This window comes from Protopterus annectens, chromosome 1.part0, assembly GCF_019279795.1.
Source record: "Protopterus annectens isolate FY-2018-M chromosome 1.part0, PAN1.0, whole genome shotgun sequence".
NCBI lineage: Eukaryota > Metazoa > Chordata > Ceratodontiformes > Protopteridae > Protopterus > Protopterus annectens.
This window is the reverse complement of record NC_056725.1, coordinates 1,224,266,027-1,224,287,346: the sequence shown is the minus strand read 5'-3', so window position 1 is coordinate 1,224,287,346 and position 21,320 is coordinate 1,224,266,027. Positions and strand designations below refer to the sequence as shown.

Below are 21,320 nucleotides of genomic sequence, written 5' to 3'. Positions count from 1 at the left end.
ATAGTATACAAATTTGAATTCGGTGGCTGATATGTCCGAGTTTTTTTTCTCCAACAACCTGGCATCTTGAAATACTTTCTCAGTAGTGGAATTTGATACTAATCAGGCCCAATAATTACTCATGACTATGTGTTGAATCTCTTGGGAGTATCACAGCTGACTTTACCTGAAGGTAAAATAGATATGTTTATCATAAATTGGAGAAGCTCTAGCTCACTGTCTAATATACTTATCCCAGCTGTCCCTAGAAGGTGGGTTTGTCCCTGCTAACTGGAAACTGGCAAACATCTATCCCTTACTGAAGGGAGGTGATACAGTAGATCCCTGCAACTATAGAACCATAAATGTGACTTGAATATTGGGCAAAATCTTTGAGGCAGTTTTTCTAAAATTAGGTCTTACACATATAAATGAGGGGTATTAATCAGTATGGGTTTAGTCAGGGATGTCTTTGCTATACAAATCTCATACGTTTTTATATCACAGTAGTTGAAGCCCTGCCTAATAATACTATACCAGCAAGCATTATTATTCTCAATTTGGCCAAAACCTTCAATACGACCCCTCATAATTCAGTATATTAGAGGTCTTGAACAGATGAGGTACTGATAAATATATTTTCAAATAGGTGCAGTCATGGATATAAAACAAGCAAGCTTGTATCAAGATAAAAGACAGTATTTATATGTCATGGAGCCATGGGGCCATTTCTATTTATTATTTTTTTAGTGTGGAAGATAGGTGAAGAAGAGAGTACAGGCAGGGTGGAGTGGGTGGAGAAGAGTGTCAGGAGTGATTTGTGACAGACGAGTATCAGTAAGAGTGAAAGGGAAGATCTACAAGAGGGTAGTGAGACCAGCTATGTTATATGGGTTGGAGACAGTGGTATTGACAAAAAGGCAGGAGTCAGAGTTGGATGTGGCAAAGTTAAAGATGTTAACATTTGCACTGGGTGTGATGAGGGTAGACAGGATTAGGAATAAGTATATTAGAGGGTCAGCCCAGGTTGGACAGTTTGGAGACAAAGCTAGAGAGGCGAGATTGCGCTGGTTTGGACATGTGCTGAGGAGGGGTGCTGGGTATATTGGGGAAAAGATGCTAAGGATGAAGCTGCCAGGTAAGAGGAAAAGAGGAAGGCCTAAGATAAGGTTTATGGATGTGGTGAGAGAGGACATGCAGGTGGTTGGTGTGACAGAGCAAGATGCAGAGGACATGAAGAAATGGAAACAGATGATCCGCTGTGGCAACCCCTAATGGGAAAAGCCGAAAGAAAAAGAAGATTTTTTTGTGACAACAACACTGAAGATAGAATTGAGTTGGCTACAGAAATTCACAGATAATGCAAAATTGCTTGCAATGGTGACCTCGCTGGAAGAGCAGAAGAAAGTACAAAATATTTAGACCAACTATTTTTTATAGCCAATACGATTAAATCATTACCATGAATAAACACTTTCAAGGTGGCATGCAAAAATGTACTGTTGTGCAAATCAGATTATCAGACTTGCACTACCTGTATCTGTGATAGCATTTTACACAGCTGTGTCAGTTATTTAGGGATATTAGTTAATATTGTCTTGTTTTGAAACTAATGTAAATTCCATAATCTGAAGGTGTTACATAACCACAAATAAACACTTTTAAGGACAATAACTTTTGGACATGAGTGGGTCTTGGTCCCATTGTTTAAAATAATGAACTATCCAATAACTGAGTATTGTTCTGGGTTTTGTGTGTATTCAGACAAGAATATTAATAGGTTTGGGAGAATAAAAAATATAACAAGAAAACTGCCTCATTTAAATCATTACCTGTTGCTAGCTTGTTGATTTAAAATTATATTCACTTTATTATATTATTAACAGGGAACTTGATAATTGGCATTTAAATGCCTTAAGGATGAGGTAGTATGGGTTACAAGGACTGCGGAGTTTGTTTATCTTCATAAAGGGACAATTAACAATATTTTGGTCATATTAATGTAGAAGAATACTATCCTAATATAAAAAATAAGTGTCTTCCTTATAAAGGTTGCTAGGTACTGGAACAAGCTTCCATTTAAAGTTAGGGCTTGTAATAACTTGCTGGAAGCTAAGACACAGGTTGACATTTACTTTGGGGATTCCATTGTCCAGGAATCAGCCAGTTAGATTACCTTGACAGAGTCCTGCGCCAATTATCAAACACTGCACATTTCACTTGGAATACTGTTACCACTTATCTCAAAGCAGGTATTTGTAACTGGCATGTCTTCCTAGGTTAATATACCATAACTACTTGCAAGATAAATAAAATATTTTTGTTTCACTGCCCAGAGATGATGGATATTTGATACTGCAGTAATGAACATATCGTACTATAGCCTTACCACATAAAGTTTCCCGGAATTTGGAAGTCAGCTTCTCAATTACACCATAGGTTTCCACATAAAACACATGGTCATCCAAGGGCTCACTGGCCATGAGCCTCAAAGACTGCATGTCAGCTCTGTCTACACCAATTGCATAAATTTCAATGTTATTGGATCTGGCTCTAGCCGCAACATCTTGGACTTTATCCTGGGGTCTTCCATCTGTTACAATAATGGCTACCTTGGAAATGTTCAAGTGCTTAGGCCGTGCTCCAGATTCTACAGTAAAAACATTGGTCATAGTTGCTTCAATGGCTAACCCAGTCATTGTTCCAGCAGATAAAGGAGGAATACGGGAGATGGCCCGCTGAATATCTAACTTGTTGAAGTAGCTTTTAAGATGGAATTCTATGTTGACTGTGCTGGCATAATTGACAACTGCAATCCGTGTGGCCACGGCTCCAATTTCCAAAGTGTCGATCATATCAGCAATGAAGACCTTGACCTTCTCAAATTCAGCAGGACGGACACTTCGGGAGCTGTCAAGGATGAACACTAGATCCATTGGACGACTTTTACAGATTCCTCCTGCAAATTAAAGAAAAAAAAAATAAGATAAGTACCCAGAATCATAGCAAATTAAGATGAAAGCAGTTTGAGCACTACTATTTATTTTAATTTTGATTGTGTCTCCAGACATATATGTGCTTTTGTACAAGATAAATGGAATTAATATTATCAAAAATCTTTATCATGACGTTATATTAGATGTGCATTTCCATAAGACTGCATAATTAAATTATTTATTGCATCATGTTATTTAAATCACAGTGTACATGACTCATTTAAGTTAAAGTCAGATATTGATAATAGAAAACGCCCAAGCTTTATCAACAAAGTTCAATAATAAAGTCTCATGTTATGCTTATTCAGACCTTGATACGGTCTGCAGGTTTAGACAACTAGTCACAACAAGACTGCTTTTTTAGCTGCTTAGTAAGATACTCAGTGTGTGTATTTTGTTAGTATCTTCCTCCTCCTCCTCACTGTTGTTCTTTGTTCTCTCTCTCTGAATGTTTAAACTTGCTTGCTGTAGCAGTTGCCAACCACCTTCATGAACAGGAAAAAAAAAGAAAGATGTGACAAGTCTGAAAAGGAACAAAACTGTTCTTTGTTTATTGACTAATGACTGTAAAAATATGTAAAGAACTTTGTTTATTGGCATCCACATTTGTATATATATTTGATGTTTTTATGTCGATTAGTGATGGTGGTAGTGGCAGGACATAGGTGGCAGAAATGCACTTCTCAAGGCTATAATAAACTGATGTTCACTCTGAATTATTAATATTATGTTTAATACATTTCTTATGCCATTAAGGTTGACTTAGGAAAGCTTGGCCACTTAAACAACTCTATAGTTATATTGCATTTATTTTTATCATGATTCCTGAGGGCTCAGTACAAACATAGACAAAACAATATGAGAACACTAAATGTTTTCCATCAAAACAGTATCATTCATTTATTTATTTTTGGTACACCACACTACGGCATGGGTGAAACATGGATGACTTTTATAGAGTACTAGCCTGAAAGGTTCTCTGTTGTCAGAAATGTAGTAGTTGACATTATGGTTATGTAACATTTTGTGCAATGTATATGAATATTTTATACCAGTTTAAATTAGTCCGCACTGATTATATTACTGTAAACAGTTATTCAAAATGTGGACACTTGCCAGTATATCACTCTCGAATCGCCCAGTACTGTCTTCTCTCCTTTTATTTGCTTCCTTGAATAAACTGGCAGCATAAAGGTGGCATACAATTTTTATAAGTTAATGAAATTTTTTTCAGGCAGATGCATGAAACAAGCATCTTTCCAATCCATATAGCGACCAATTGTTTTCTTAGAGGAGATAAATGCAATCTGTGAGACTGGTGATCCCAGGACCCTGCCAAAAGCCAGGTTAAAGAATGCCTTCTGGAAACACTTGTTATATAATGCAGTTTGTTAATGACTATGCAGATATTAAACATCAGCTGACAATTCTTTTAAAGTCTATACCTAAGGATTAATAAACCCTGGAAAATGTTAGTTTTAAAATCTAAGAAGAAAGGAGGAGGTAGATTTCCTACAATATTGTTTCTTTGAGTACTTCTGAATCATAACAATGCTTGCTTACCTTTATTACATGTAAAAACTCATTTGAGTTCCTTCTGTACTACCACTGTAAGCAGACAAGTACAATATATACTTTGGATACACTTTTCTTTAGTCTCCTTGGTCCTCATGTTTATTGGCCCAGCCTCCAGTACCCAATACCCATATTGAATCTACCAGCTGTTCTCCAACCCTGTGTAATTACTCTATCACTGTGGCTGGATGAGGATCCTGGGGGCTCGGCTCATCTGTTCTTCTATTTGGGGGGGGGGGGTTAATGATCTACCCACTACCTTTCCCTGTCCACCATGCGCGTGGATTATGTCTGAGTTCAACTGCCTTGTTTGACCATGCCTCCATTTAGGGATTGTATGAATGAGCACCCTCACACCTTGGATGGGCACAGCCATCTCTTCCTTGATGCTCTGTCACCCAAGCGGCTAATCAAACATTGGTTAGCTAGGCCACAGTGTGGGTTTTATTCCTCTATGTCACTGGAGTGACCTATACTTTAGATACTCTTTAATTTTTATGGAAGCACAAGGTGATGCATGAGTTATTTTAAGTAAAAAATTGTTTGCAGATGATTTCTTTTAATGGCTTGAAACCCTGCTCCTGTTCTAAAGTTTTAGTCTGTGCTAGATCTGTATGTTGAAGCAGAGTCGCTGCTGATAATATGTAATAAACATCATAACTCAGTACTAAATTATGCACCCAGATGAATTGGCACATTGTCACCTGTTATCCAGAGCAGTACAGTGTACTGGAGTGCAATCTCATCAGAACCTAAGGGGTGGCCTGGTGCATTCCAGTTCATTAATACAATATCCATGGTACAAAAAAAACTCTGCCCAACATCCTACTTCACTTTTGCACTTTGTTTTGCACATAGACCTGATTGATGTGGCTGATTTGCTTGCTTGCTATGAAAATTCCAACTTAGAAAGAAAACTTAGGAGGAACCACAAATAGTATCCTTAAAGTGAAGTATATCATATTCACATCTTTCTACTGAAGTATTCTCCAGACACCATAAGTTGTCTGCATAAACGTTACACATTAATTTGAAAAGTTATGTAACATAAAATGTCACCGTAAACAATGGCTATTTGTCCTATATGCTTTACTAGAAAAGGCTCCCAACTATAACTTGGTTACCATGCCCCCACATTCAGTAACATCTCTTACCCGTCTCCTTCATGTTTTCATTCTTCTGTTTGTAAATTCAGTGCAGTAGTTCTTGCACCGAGCCCTTAGGAGATACAAGGGTCACTCAAGAGCAAAAAAAGTGTTTCATTTATAGATCAAGTTCTGTGATAATTGACACATACCCAGACTCCCTCCCTACCCACAAACTTCCTTGGAAATATAAAAGTCTAAATCCATCCATAACCTCCTTTTTCCCATTTTTTGCACAAGGTCAGGGTATCACATTAACAGTGACAAGCCAATGTTCACACTACTAGGTGGCTTGCCCTGCTACGGTTGTTCTTCACACACATATAAGCACAGTCACACCTAGGGCTAATTTACTGTCCAACCCACTTATTGCATGTCTTTGGAATGTGGAAGGAAACTGCAGCACCAAGAGGAAATACACACAAACACAGGGAGGATATGCAGACCCCGCACAGAAGGCACCCCAGCTGGAAATTGAACTAGAGAACCTCTTGCTATGAGGTGACAGTGCTCCACACTGCACCACTGTATAAGTGCAGAAATGCCAGCATTGACCTGTTGTTTTTAAGTATGCATATTCATCCTCAGCCTTTACTTTGTTTTCCAAAGGTAAGAAGCAAATTACAAAAAGGGTAGACTGCAGTTTGCCAATTCTGCATTCAACAATTAGACTTGGTATTGTGTGGCTGCTATTTTGTTTTATTAACCAGTGCTGCTAGCACTCATGTTTACTAATTCACTGTCCCTGTCTTGGTACAGCTGATACCTGAAAATCTCTTAGTAAATAAATAGGATTTTAGCATAAATTTCTCTTACAGGTATTCAAGAAATGTCATACAAAACAAGTGCTGAGCTAGTATAAAAAGGGCACATAATCATACTGATACTAAGCAGACATGGTCTTCATAATGTCTTGTCTTTCAATTCTTGAGATATCCTTTCCATAATCAGTTGTGATCTGCAGAATATCTCCTCTTTCTTCTGATTTTTGAGATGTCCTTTGCATTACAATCACTCCTGTTCATCCCCACAGTATCAATTCTGTGACATATAAATCCTCACCAAAATCTGACATTAAGGCTGACACCGTCTTGAATACTACAAGTTCTAGGAGACTGTCTTCATTTCCTTCAAGGATATGTTGTCTCAAAAATGAAGGTATCCTGTATACTTTTACTGAATTTTATTTCAGTTTGTTAACTAAGGTAGAACTCTGATCCCTGTGGTCCTTTTTCAAACTCAGTCCAGGAGAAAATAAAGCAGCAATATCATACTTGTATTAGTACGCAGATCAATTTATATAAAACAATTAAATGATATATAAGTTACAAAACCCAAAAATAAACAAAAAAGATCAGGTTTTACTGTAGTATTGATAAATATGTAGTATTTATAAATTGTTGGTAAAAATCAGCCTTACCAGCCTCTTATCTTCGGTAGAAGCTACGCCAAAATACAGAGTGTATTTACCATATAGTACGGTGAGATGAAAGGAGAACAAGGTTGATTATTAATTCTGGTTGTATGTGTGTCAGGTTATACCACTGGTGTTAAAGCACTTGTATACTGCATCTTGGAATAATAGTTTTTTGAGGTTAGCTCTAAATTTAGAATAGGAGGTTGGTAGCTTTCGTTTTGCTGGGAAGGATTCCCAGATTTGAGGCCTTAAGACAAAGAAGCTGTTATCAGTGCAACTGCAGTAAGTACCTACTAAAACTGGTAGCTCTGAATATGTTTTATCTGTTTATTTCTTTATTTGTTTATATTTTTGTGTAGAACTGGAGTTATGAATCTGAATATGTTATCTGCTGTGCTTTGCAGGATTGTGTCTTTCTTTTTTGAAGCACTGGTAATTATTGTTAGGATGTAGTTAAACTGGACTAGAATCACTTCTTTTCCAAGGGGGGGGGGATAAAAAATGTGAGCTTTCTTTTCCAGAAAAGAAGTGAGGTGATTTTGGTTTTAGACAATTCTATATGGTGCTGGAACTTAAGGTACTGCTCTAACCAGATTCCTAGGTTTCGGAAATGTCAGCTGGTTTCTAAAGGAGTTTTATTATTCTGAGGAATATGCTTATTAGGAGAAACTGACATGAGTTTTACTGGGTAACAAAAATCATAGCCTTAGTTTTTTTGGTGTTAAGGATAAGTTTTTATTCATTTGCTAATTTGGCAGCTGTAGAAGATCAGCCTCTCCACAAGCTGTAAATGGATTATTTGAGGTGATGGATTAGACCTGTAGATCACCATATTGTCTACATACAGTATGATGGGCATTGTGGTTTATCAGGTGGCAGAGTATTTATAAGCAGGGAGAATAGTATAGGTGAAAGGACTGATCCTTGTGGGATACCTTCGCATAGGGGAACTATAGGTGATGTAGAAATGCATAAGCATACTGTAAAGTGTCTGTCAGTGAGGAAACTTTTCAACCATTAGAGGACTCAACTGCTTTTATGGCTTATATTAGGGTGTTACACAGTAAATGGTGTTCAACCAAGCCAAAGGCTTTAGATCAGTAAAACTGAGTCTGTTAGATTCCCTTTGTCCATACTTTGCAAAATGTCATAGTTCAGGGTGTGTAAAGCAGTTATGGTGCTCCTACCTGACCAGAACCCATGTTGGTGGTAAGTTACAACTGCACTTTTGTAAGTATTTACAGATCTGGGAATAGGTAACCTCTTCAAAGATTTTACTTGAGGCTGGTAGACTGGAGATGAGATGGAAGTCATTTATGGAGATTGGTTTTGGGACTTGGGAGATTTGTTTCACAGTGGCTACTTGTAAATTCTATGCCTGGTGTTCAGACACAGAAAGGCATTTTATAGTGTTTTGAGGAGTGTAGCAGGTGTTGTTACCAAAGAAAAATGTGCCAGTGGTGGAAACCACCAGAGCCAGTAGTGGAAACTGATGGGATATGATCAATTAGTTTTTTCCATTTCTGTTGTTTTTTTTATGACTTTAAAGTAAACAGGAGATACAAAGTGTGTGTGTGTGTGTGTGTGGGGGGGGGGGGGTGCTCTCATGATTTGTTGTTTTGAGTATTATTGGGAGTCGCAGGAGATAGTTGTAAAAGTTTCTTAAGAAAGTCTGCTGTGGAAAAATTTCCCGATGTATAGGCCATTATGCAGTTAACAGGTGATCATTTTGTAAATTGGTTAACACATTTCCAAACTTATTTGGGTTTGTTAAGTAGGGTTTCTTGATATGATTGTAGGTATATAGCTTTAGGTCTTCTGGTGGCTCACTTTCTTTAGAGTATAAAACATTTCCTTGTTTTCCAGGCAGTATCTCTGAGTCTCAATAGAGCTAATGAGTTCTTTTGTTATCCATTGGCTTTGTTTGACATTAATGAGCCAGGAGATTTTTGGGAAGTGTTTATTTATACCAAACTGTCTGTGTTGAAATGAAGATTAGCCACTGTATAGACCATTCCAGATTGGGAAATATCCTTCATTATCGTACTTTCCTCACATTCACTAGTCTGTAACAGTTTACAGACATACTTTCAATCACCTTCAGTGATCAATTGCGGTCCCAGGTTTCTTTCAGTGGCAGGACAGATTACTTGTGAAGTTGCAATGTTCTGCACTTATCTCTTAGTTGTATTAGAATACCAAAATATAAGGAACATTGCCACCCTGTAAACTACTTTGAGGAATCCTTGTCCACATACACCTCTACCATGGTTATTAGAATAGCAGTCATGAAAATGTGCTATGCAACTATTGAATCAGTGTAAGCATTTGTACCGGGCAGTGAATCTTAGTGTTTACATCTGAAAAAATTTAAAGAAAGACTTAGTAGAGCCTTTGTCATAATACAGCCTCCAAAGTACTTGCTCTTTTCTAAATGTATGTGTGTGTGTGCATGTGTCTCCAAATATACAGACACACTGATATATTTTATATTATTTTTTTCTCTTTTGTCCTCCCACAGCCATGGAGCTCTTTCCCGTTTGATCCATTTGTTGTCCCTTCACTCAGTGCTCAAAGACACTAGGAGGGGGCAGTACGAGCTGTGGACAGCAGACATCATCTAGTGGTTGAGGGATGGGTTTATATGCTTCTAATTCCCATCCTCTCCACAGTGTCAGACTGATAATGCTGGCACATTAATGTTGTTGTTGTTGTTGTTTGTCTTTCGGCTTTTTCCCGGTAAGGGGTCGCCACAGCGGAACTCCGGTCCGCTAATGATTGGCAGTAGATTTTTACGAAACGCCGAGGTGCCAGCTCGACACCCAACTTTCAATGAAGGAATGCCCATTTATGCATGCATGCATGTCTTTCGAATGCTACCCAACCGCAGTGAGGACATGCAGACTCCACACAGAAGGCACTCCCAAGCCAAGCCGAGAATCGAACGGGAGAACCTCTTGCTGTGAGGTAACAATGCTACCACCATACCACCGCGGAAACCAGCAATGCTGACACATTAATGTATATGTCTGCATATCTACACTGTTTGGCAGGCCAGAACACCTGCCCTGGGCCACTTCACAGGATACAGTACCACCTGACCTCTATCGTGTGTCACAAGCACAGCTGGCCAAGCAGACTCCATTCCCCTGGTGATGTGCAAGCCAAAATCTTCCACTCACTCCCTTTCTACCTTTACTCCAGGCAGGCCCCAGTATCTGAGGTCACTAGCTGAATCTGGGTCACCAGGGCTTCAGTTAATGCCCAATTCCTTTACACCACAAAGTCGGGCGTAGTAGTTGTCATTTATTGATCATAAAGTACAAACACTTAAAAGTGATTTAACCCCTTTAACAAGAAATTCAAACTTCAATTGAAATAGTAGCAGCAGCACTGTTTATGGCTTAGTAGTTGCGAAACTTCCTTCTAGGTGCAACCAATAGCTAAGCTATTTGACATGAGGGGCAGACAGCAGAATCATGCTGACTGGAAAATAACCAGATACACTTCATAGCAGAATGTTAACTCTTCACAATGTCTACCAACTCAGGTTAACCCTTTTATAGCTCATACTACCCTCCTTTTTCATACTAAGAATTCTTTGTATACCTGTAATGTTTATCTCTGCCAACTTTTTGATTTTGATTCACTAGTATCCATTTGAAAGTCTTCAAATTTTATATATTTTTCACAGTAATGCATTCAGAAGCAACTGGGAATTAATTTACAATTTCAGGGTTTCTTTGTCATTTTCTAACTAAGATGGATAAGCTTCCAGGCCTCCAGACCTTCAGTGAACTAAGACCATGCTTTTTGCTATTTACAGAAAAGATTTTACCAATATCTAACCTCATTATTTAGTTGCATATGTGGATGCATTTCCTAAATAGATAGCACTAAGGACATTTGAAAAATGCTAGTCTTGTCTCACCACAGGCACTGGTAAGGGTTTTTTACGGAGTTCAGTCACATCATCAGGTATAGATGCAGGGTTTTCACAACCACATCTAGTATACTTGGAACCTCTGTGCCACTCAAAGAATCTTCTATCTCTTTTCCTGTTCACAACCTAGATCCATGTTTTTCATCTTGCTCTAATTTGATTAACATGTTTCCTTACAGAAGAGCCATGACCAATGATCACATTATAAAACAGATGCCCTGAAAAACTCTCATTTATGCCAGGAAGCCAGGAATACCTTAGATATGTAACTGCAGTTTCTCATATAATCATTTGTATCCATGTGCAGAACTGCTCAGCTTTGCATTTTACCAAATGTCTGTTTCTGAGATCTTTGTTTTTTTAATTAATTAATTAATTAATTAATTAATGTATATTTTTTTATTTTTCATTCAAATCATCCACAGCAATACAAATGCTTTTCTGCTGGATGTAAACATTTATATAAGGGATAATTCTGTAAATAAATAAGAATAGTGATTGTCTTATTTCCATATCCTCAGCCCCCATCTTCTCTATCTCTTCTATCAAAGCCTGTACATCCCTCATTGCGAAGTCATTAGATGAACAGAATGGTGCACTAGCTATAGGATAAATCCCATTTCTGTTCCTAAAATCATAAGGCTTGCATATTCCATACTAGAGAGTTGAGAGCCATTACCTGGAATAATGTAAATTATAAAACTTTGTCTCAGATTTTTCAGTGTTTGCACATGAAGTAAAATGCATAATGTAGAACCAGCTGATTGTCATAAAGGGATAAAGCCCTGATTATGACTCAAGCAAACCATATCTCATAAGTGGCTGGGCATTTATTGGCATTAGCATGGGGAGAGACAAATGATGAGGCTTAGACGAGATGAAGGGCAGGGGACGTGACTGACACACACTCTGTGGTAGGATCATTGAGGAAGACTGGGGATCAAATAGCAGTGCTGTCTGCAAAGGAGGGGGCAAGGCAGTTTCATTATGTGCATACGCAGGCATGTACATATGTAGGAGTAGCTCACTGCATAACTCCTTGGATATTATAGGTATGTGTAGTGGATGCTGGGGCCTAAAGAAAAAACCCTTATCCCTAGTGCAAGGATGATGGCTTCCACACCCATCAACTATCACATTAGGGGAAGAAATTGGCTGTAGGGCTTTCACTGTCTGAGGAATGAACAGGTCTGTAAATAGAAAGGCAGGCAAAGTTTGATGGTTAGTGGGAGGTCAGCAAAATAAAAAAAAATAATGAATTACGTATGCAATACTCATAAACATAAACAAACTTTACAACAAAAGGAAGAAACTGTTGCAGAAAAGAAGAAAATCCCAGGATGCAAAAAACTCCCTTACCAGCCTCAGTAAGAAACTGAGATCCCTCATAAAATCCTCCAAAGCTAGTTACGAAAATAAAATTGCCAAAGATTTCAAAGACAACCACAAGGCATTCTATAACTATGTCAAGAATCTAAATGGCAATGCTCAGATCTGCTTTGAGCTAAAACAGAATGGCATTAAATATACTGATCCCAAGGTTATTGCCAATATCCTGGCAGATCGATTCAGTGTCAACTTCACCCCCCTCTCACCCCCTAAATGGCCCATCTCAATACTGGAAGATTGCCAAATTCCGGTAATAACGGCCACACAGGTAAAAAACGCACTCTCCAAAGCTAAGAATACAGCATCCATGGGACCAGATGACATCCCGGGCTGTGTACTACATGAACTACAATATGAACTGGCACTTCACATAAGTGTCATGTTTAATCATAGCCTCACCTCAGGTTTCGTGCCCACTGAGTGGCACAGAGCTACAGTTATCCCACTCCACAAGGGGGGATCCACCTTGGATCCCGGAAACTACTGTCCCATCAGTCTAACAAGCCTTATCTGCAAGGCCATGGAGCATATTATCATGGAACTTATAAACAAAGACATTGGCAACCTTCAAACACTGGACCCCACCCAGTTTGGGTTCGTGAAGGGCCGCTCTTGTCTCCTGAACCTGACTGACTTCTTCGAATCAGTCTCCAGAGCCATAGACAAGGGTAAGGTGGTCCACACAGCCTATCTAGACCTTGCCAAGGCCTTTGACACCATCCCCCACTCTGGAATCATAGATAAACTTACTAAGCTGGGCATTAATCCCTAAGTCACCCAATGGGTTGCTAACTGGCTTACTGACAGAACCCACACTGTAAAAGTAGCCGACTCCAAATCCCAATCCCTCAGAGCCACATGCTCCAAGGATCTAAACCTTGTCATCACAATAAACAAAACATGCTGGAGGGATAGGTTCCTGACCCAGAGACTCCCCAAACTCTGGAATAGATTGCCCATACATGTCAAGCAGAGTGCCTCTTTGGCCCTCTTCAAAAGGAAACTTGACGATTGGATGGGAGAAAGGAAATTCACCCTGGCATCACGTCAGTTACCCTGTTAGACAGGGATCCAGGGAAGTAAATAGTGTTGGAAGAAATAGCCAGGGAATTGTTATGGCTAGGCTTGTATAGGCCCTAGGGCTAATAGCCTAGTACCAACCTATGAACCTATGAACTCATCCATCCACATGGTCATCTGTTAAAACTAGACACGTTTTCCAGAAAGCAGTTGAGCAGAGTCCACATGCAGACTAGGCCATGCATTTTCATCCCATTCATAACACAACCCTCTTTTTCCACAGCCCAATCTAAACTAGACTACAATATATATATATATATATATATATATATATATATATATATATATATATATATATATATCTAAAATAAGATGAAATATTTCATTTGGATGTTCCAGGATGTTTAACATTCTCAGCATTTATAGTATCATCTTCTAAATGGATTATCATCTGCTGCCCCACAATGCACAAAGAACAAATGCGACTAAAGCTTAGTAAGGAGTACTTTAGAAGACTTAAATTAATCCTAAAAACAGCATTGACTCCTAGGAACAAGATCCAAGCTATAAATCAATTTGCTCTTTCTGTCCTAACTTACAGTTTTGGAGTGATTGACTGGCCCCAAAAAGTGTTGGACAGATTGGATATTAAAACAAGAAGGATGCTTCATGCTTACCGAATGATTTATAAAAATCAGTGTATACCAAGATTATATATTCCCCGTTCTGAAGGAGGGATGGGCCTCCTTGAAATTGATTACATGTATAGATCTGCAATCGTGGGACTCCACACATATCTACTGACCTGACAAGATCCAAATGTGGTGAAAGTTTTGAAACATGAGGAGAATAAATCTAAGATGACATCTCTGCTTAATTTAGCAGAAGCATATCGACGTCAAGCAGGAATGGAAATCAAACCAGAAGTGGATAAAAATCAGGCAGCAACTGAATGTGCTAAAAAACAAAAGAAAGAATATAAGGTGAAGGTTCAGATGAGAAGGCAAAAAATGTGGAAAAAACATAAATATAGTTGCAAGTATAGAAAACTTCTGGAAGAGCCTCATGTTGATCAAGAACGAACGCAAGAATGGTTAAGGAGAGGTGAATTTACATCAAGAAATGAAAGGTTAATATTGGCACCCCAAGATAGTGGGCTAAGTACACGTTGATTTACTAAGTCTATTGAACATGTGGGAGAAACAGATATATGTAGGTTTTGTGGAACCGAATTGGAAACAGTCACACACATTATTGCTGGTTGCAACTCTCTTATCGCAGAGGGAGTGTATAGTGAAAGGCATAATAATGTGGCGAGATTGTTACACTAGAGATTGTGCAAACATTATGGTATCAAAGTGGCTGAAAAGCACTGGAAACATGAGCCACAAAAGTAGCATTGATCATTGAAATCACCACGCCTAGTGACTACAGTGTCTTGCGTACAGAGGGACACAAAGTCATAAAATACCTCAATCTGCAGGCAGAAACGAGAGCCATGTGGAAGAAAGATACCAAGACAGTTCCAATAGTAGTAGGAGCAACTGGTCTTATAAAAAAGAATTTATAATCGTATTTAGATATGTTACCAATTCATGTAACACCATAAGAATTGCAGAAGGAGTCATTACTGGGCACATTGTGGGTGCCGCGAAGAGCACTTTTGGCTAACATCAAAGAGTGAAACAATACTAATTTCATGAACTTCAATCGTACTTTCACTTAGGAATGTGGTCCATTCCCGTCATGGTATTAGAAACCGAAAAGATTTGGAGAAATTAAAACCACAAAGTACATGTACAAAGGGGTCCTGATGGAGAGATGAAAATTCAGCAAGCAAAGGAGTGTAGTAGTGCTGAAATTGAATTCATTCTCAAGTCTTGGTGAGTACCTTCATGAGGTGGACCCTGTTTTTCAAAAAATCTCACCAAGGCGACACTGATATATAGACTGTATTTATATAGCATATATCATGGACAGAAGTAGATCAAAAATAAAAAAAGATAGCTGGGTGCACAAGACCCAGGATAAAAAAGTGCCCAATCCTGGTAGGTGCACTGGTGCCAGGACTGGAAATAATGACAGTGTAGAATCCTCAAAATACGGAAACAATCCTACAATGGGGCCAGGCCAGGTTCAGGAGGAGGATGGCCCCCCTGTTGTAGAAGGAAGTAGTACTCCACAAAAACGACAAAAATTGATTGGCCAAAGAAGAGCCATAAAGACGTCAAAGTGGACTATTGAGGATAAGAAAGAAATTATGTATTGTTACTATTATGTAAAAAGCCCAGAATTTCCAGACACAAGATATACAAAACGATTAAGAGAGAAATTAGAGGAAAGAAAAATACTTCCGCAGGAAAAACTGTCACAAGTTTCAAATAAAAATTTGCTTTCATTAATACAACAGATTTTTGAAAAACAGTATATAGCTCAAGAAACTTTGATCTCTTTGGAAAAAGAAGCCTCTGAGGAAGTGAGAAAATATAAACATCAAAACCTAGAGGTATTTGAAAAATATAAAAAAGAAATATGGACATGGGAAAGAAAGAGAGATTTGATATGGTGCAATATTTATGCAAGGGAGAAAGCCAAGTTAACTAATATACAGAAGGCAGTTTCAAAGATATTCGAAGAAAAATACAGGCAAAGGCATCCCGATATGGAAAATTTCACAATAAAAAGACTAAAAGCACAAAGATTTAATGTAGAAAAGACGATTAGTAAAGTAGAATTTAAAGAAATAGAAGCTGAAGTTATGGACTGCCTGCAAAGTGAAGGATTTAATGTAGAAGGTTTAAAACAGACTACATCACAGAATGATGGAGTGAGTCTCCGGAATACGAAAAAGCAAGAAGATCAGGAGACATGTGAAGAAGAAATATGGACAGGGGAAAGGAAAAGAGATTTAATATGGTGTAATATTTATGCAAAGGAGAAAGCAAAACTAACTAATACAAAAAGAGCAGCACCAAAGATATTTGAAGAAAAATATAGGTAAAGGAATCCAGGTATGGAAAACTTTACAATACAAAAAATAAGAAGACTAAGAGGAAAAGTAGAAAAAGAGATTAGTAATGGATAAGTCAAAGAAGTAGAAACTGAGGTTATGGAGCAGCTGCAAAGAGAAGGATTCAGTGTAGAAAATCAAATGCAGAAAGCACCACAACAAGATAGAGCAATGGATATCCAAATTAAGGGGAAACCAGTGGAACAGGAAGCAACAGGTCAGGTGTCATATCAAGATATTTTGGAGCGTTCCACAGGAAACCAGTATAAACATTCATTTGAAGCTAGACAGCAAAGAAAGGAACAGGAAAATTTGGAAACTCTGATGCAGTCAATGTTGAGGAGTGATAGGCCAGTGAGTTTCCATATGACAAAACAACAGATGACACAGGATGAAATTGAAGAGAATGTGATACAAGAAGATGTTATAGAACTTTCTATAGAATCCCCACCGGAAATGGAAAGCAAGGGATGTGCCCTCAGTATGGAAGAAAAGGAGTTAAGAGAAGAGTTGCTTGATTTAATAGACAAAGACAGATATATCAAGATCAATGAGAGAAATTGACTGCAGAAGGTTAATAAAACCCCAAAAGTCAGAAGCTTGATAAAACAAATGAACACAGTAATTAGGACTGCCCATAGAGACCCATGTGATATAACAGAAATAAACAGAATATATTACTGTGCTGCTAAATTAATAACTGATAAAGTTCTATGACAGGAACACAGGCTAGCAAGGGAAAAGAGGGGGCGAAAGTGAACACCATCATGGAAATATTGAATAGAGAAAACTATAAAGCAGCTAAGACAAGAAGTGTCATTGTTAGGAGATTATAGAAGAGGGAACAGATCAACAAAAATATTAAGAAAGATAGATGTGATAAAAGCAATGCGCAGTATTAGAACAGACCAGGATCTATTATGCACTATTGGAGATAACAAACTAAAAATTTCAAAACAGGTGGAAAGACTCAGAAGATACGAAGATAAATATAAGGGAAAAGCACAAAATAAGCAATTTACTGATGACCCAAAAAAGTTTTATAGAGAACTGGGAAATAAGGTAAAAGGAATTGATAGACCGCCGAAAAAAGAGGAAGTAGATACATTTTGGAGAAGTACCTATGAAGATCCTGTGGAACATAACAAAGATGCTAAATGGATAGAAGAAGTAAAAGAAAGAATAAGAAGTTTAAAGGTACAGGATATGAAATGGGATGACATAACAACCAAAGAGATTGAAACAAAGTTGAGAAAAATCTCTAATTGGAAAACCCCATGCCCAGCTGCAGTACCTAACTTTTGGCTTAAAGTATTAACTTCTTTACATGAGGATCTAGCTATGAGTAAGAACTATTTATATGCACACCCCGAAAAGACACCGCACTGGTTAACAACAGGAAAAACAATGCTCTTACTTAAGAGTGAACCTGCAAGCTACCCTAAAAATTATAGACCAATAACTTGTCTTCCGACGACGTATAAAGTATACATGGGGAATGACGCTGACAGAGTTTATAGTCATTTAGAAGAAAACTCAATTATGGCAGTAGAACAAAAAGGCAATAAAAGAAAGTCATATGGAACAAAGTATCATTTGTTGTTAAATAAAGCTATAGTGGAGAACTGTAAGAAAGGGAAGAATCTAAGTATGACATGGATTGACTACAAAAAAGCATTTGATAGTATCCCACAGTCATGGATAAAAGAGTGCTTAAAATGTATAAGGTACATCCTACACTGATTGATTACATTACAGTAACCAGGAAACAGTGGCAGACCACTTTGCAATTAAACCATGATAAAGGACAGATTATTATCCCAGGAATAAAAATCCAGAGGGGGATATTCCAGGGTGACTCCCTATCACCGTTGCTATTTTGCCTTGCCATTAATCCATTAAGCTGTTTACTTAGCTTAGGTCATGGATATAATTTGGTTTCTAGAAAACAACAAAGTCAAATGACTTCTCATCTTCTCTTTGTCAATGATTTAAAATTGTATAGCTCATCAGATGAGGAATTGAAAGTACAGCTACAGGTTATCAAAACTTTTTCAGATGATATTGGAATGTCATTTGGTCTTGATAAATGTGCAAAAGCAACCTTTAAAAAAGGAAAATTGCAGCACCAGGAAAACATCAGTTTGGGACAAGAATGTGATATAAAAGAACTTGAGCAAGAGGGAGTGTATAAATACTTGGGAATTGATGAAAGATCAGCAATAAAATATGAACAAATGCGAATAAAGCTTAGTAAGGAGTACTTTAGAAGACTTAAATTAATCCTGAAAACAGCATTAACACTTAGGAACAAGATCCAAGCTATAAATCAATTTGCTCTTCCTGTCCTAACTTATAGTTTTGGAGTGATTGACTGGCCCCAAAAAGTGTTGGATAGATTGGATATTAAAACAATAAGGATGCTTCATGCTCACCAAATGATTTATAAAAATCAGTGTATACCAAGATTATATATTCCCTGTTCTGAAGGAGGGATAGGCCTCCTTGAAATTGATTACATGTATAGATCTGCAATCGTGGGACTCCACACATATCTACTGACCTTACAAGATCCAAATGTGGTGAAAGTTTTTAAACATGAGGAGAATAAATCTAAGATGACTTCTCTGCTTAATTTAGCAGAAGCATATCGATGTCAAGCAGGAATGGAAATGAAACCAGAAGTAGATAAAAACCAGGCAGCAACTGAATGTGCTAAAAAACAAAAGAAAGAATATAAGGTGAAGGATCAGATGAGAAGGCAAGAAATGTGGAAAAAACATACATATAGTTGCAAGTATAGAAAACTTCTGGAAGAGCCTTGTGTTGATTAAGAACAAATGTAGTAATGGTTAAGGGGAGGTGAATTTACATCAAGAAATGAAAGGTTAATATTGGCAGCCTAAGATAGTGGGCTATGTACATGCTGGTTTAATAAGTCCATTGAACATGTGGGAGAAACAGACATATATAGGTTTTGTGGAACCAAACTGGAAACAGTCACACACCTTATTGCTGGTTGCAACTCTCTAATGACAGAGGGACTGTATACTGAAAGGCATAATAATGTGGTGAGATTGTTACACTGAAGATTGTGCAAACATTATGATATCAAAGTGTCTGAAAAACACTGGAAACATGAGCCACAGAGAATCATACAAAATGATGAAGTTTACATCACATGGGATCACCCAATACCAACAGTCCCAAAGATAGATGCTAGAAAACCGGATATAGTGGTTCAAAAAAAGAAGACAAATGTAGCATTGATCATTGAAATCGCCACACCTAGTGCCTACAATGTCTTGCGTACAGAGAGACACAAAGTCATAAAATACTTCGATCTGCAAGCAGAAACGAGAGCCATGTGGAAGAAAGATACCCAGACAGTTTCAATAGTAGTAGGAGCAACTGGTCTTATAAAAAAGAATTTACAATCGTATTTAGATATGTTAACTGCGGTGGTGGTGCTGTGGTAGCATTGTCGCTTCATAGCAAGACATCCCGTTCGATTCTCAGCTAGAGCTTCTTCTGTGTGGATGCATACGTGAATGGGGCGTGCCTTCGTTGAAGGTTGTGCGTCAGGGCTGGTAACCCGGTACGTAAAAATTCACTACCAATCATTAGCGGACCAGAATTCCGCTATGGTGACCCCTAACCGGGAAAAGCCGAAAGACACAAACAAAACCAATTCATGTAACACCGTACGAATTGCAGAAGGAGTCATTACTGGGCACATTGTGGGTGCTGCGAAGAGCACTTTTGGCTAACATCAAAGAGTGAAACAATACTAATTTCATGAACTTTAATCATACTTTGACTTAGGAATGGGGTCCATTCCTGTCATAGTATTAGAAACCCAAAAAGCTTGGAGAAATTCAAAACGGCAGTCACTATGCGGCGAGACTGTTACACTGGAGATTGTGCAAACATTATGGTATTGAAGTGGCTGAAAAACACTGGAAACATGAGCCGCAAAGAATCATAGAAAATGATGAAGTTTATATCACGTGGGATCACCCAATACCAACAGTTCAAAAGATAGATGCTAGAAAACCAGATATAGTGGTCCAAAAAAAAGAAGACAAAAGTAGCATTGATCATTGAAATCGCCACACCTAGTGACTACAGTGTCTTGCGTACAGAGAGATACAACATCATAAAATACCTGGATGTGCAGGCAGAAATTAGAGCCATGTGAAAGAAAGATACCCAGCGGTCCCAATAGTAGTAAGAGCAACTGGTCTTATAAAAAAGAATTTACAATCGTATTTGGATATGTTACCAGTTCATGTAACAACTGCGGTGGTGGTGCTGCGGTAGCGTTGTCGCCTCACAGTAAGACATTGTCCTGTTCGATTCTCAGCTAGAGCATCTTCTGTGTGGAGACATGCGTGAATGGGCATACCTTCGTTGAAGGTTGTGCGTCAGGGCTGGCAACTCGGCACGTAAAAATCTACTGCCATTCATTAGCGGACCAGAGTTCCGCTGTGGTGACCCCTAACCGGGAAAAGCCGAAAGGCACAACAACAACCAGTTCGTGTAACACTGTACGAATTGCAGAAGGTGTCATTACTGGGCACATTGCGGGTGCTGCAAAGAGCACTTTTGGCTAATATCAAAGATTGAAACAATACTAATTTCATGAACTTGAATCTTACTTTGACTTAGGAATGGGGTCCATTCCCATCATGGTATTAGAAACCGGAAAGACTTGGAGAAATTAAAAATGACACAATGATTTCTTGATACAGTGGTGGTATATTGGATTAGAATGGCATAAACCTTGAATCATCCTTTCAAAACATATTCTTGCACCTCTGACAGTGCTAAATCTCTGTGAGGC

The 21,320-nt window shown here is 38.2% G+C and overlaps 1 protein-coding gene across 1 annotated transcript in view; it reads right to left on the bottom strand.

The window, feature by feature from the left end:
* Positions 1–21,320, bottom strand: part of MATN3 (matrilin 3) — a 211,780-nt gene that overhangs the window by 156,334 nt on the left and 34,126 nt on the right. The window contains exon 2 of the mRNA XM_044070073.1: positions 2,369–2,938. Coding sequence (XP_043926008.1) covers positions 2,369–2,938 — 570 coding nt within the window. The remainder of the gene's footprint in view (positions 1–2,368; positions 2,939–21,320) is intronic.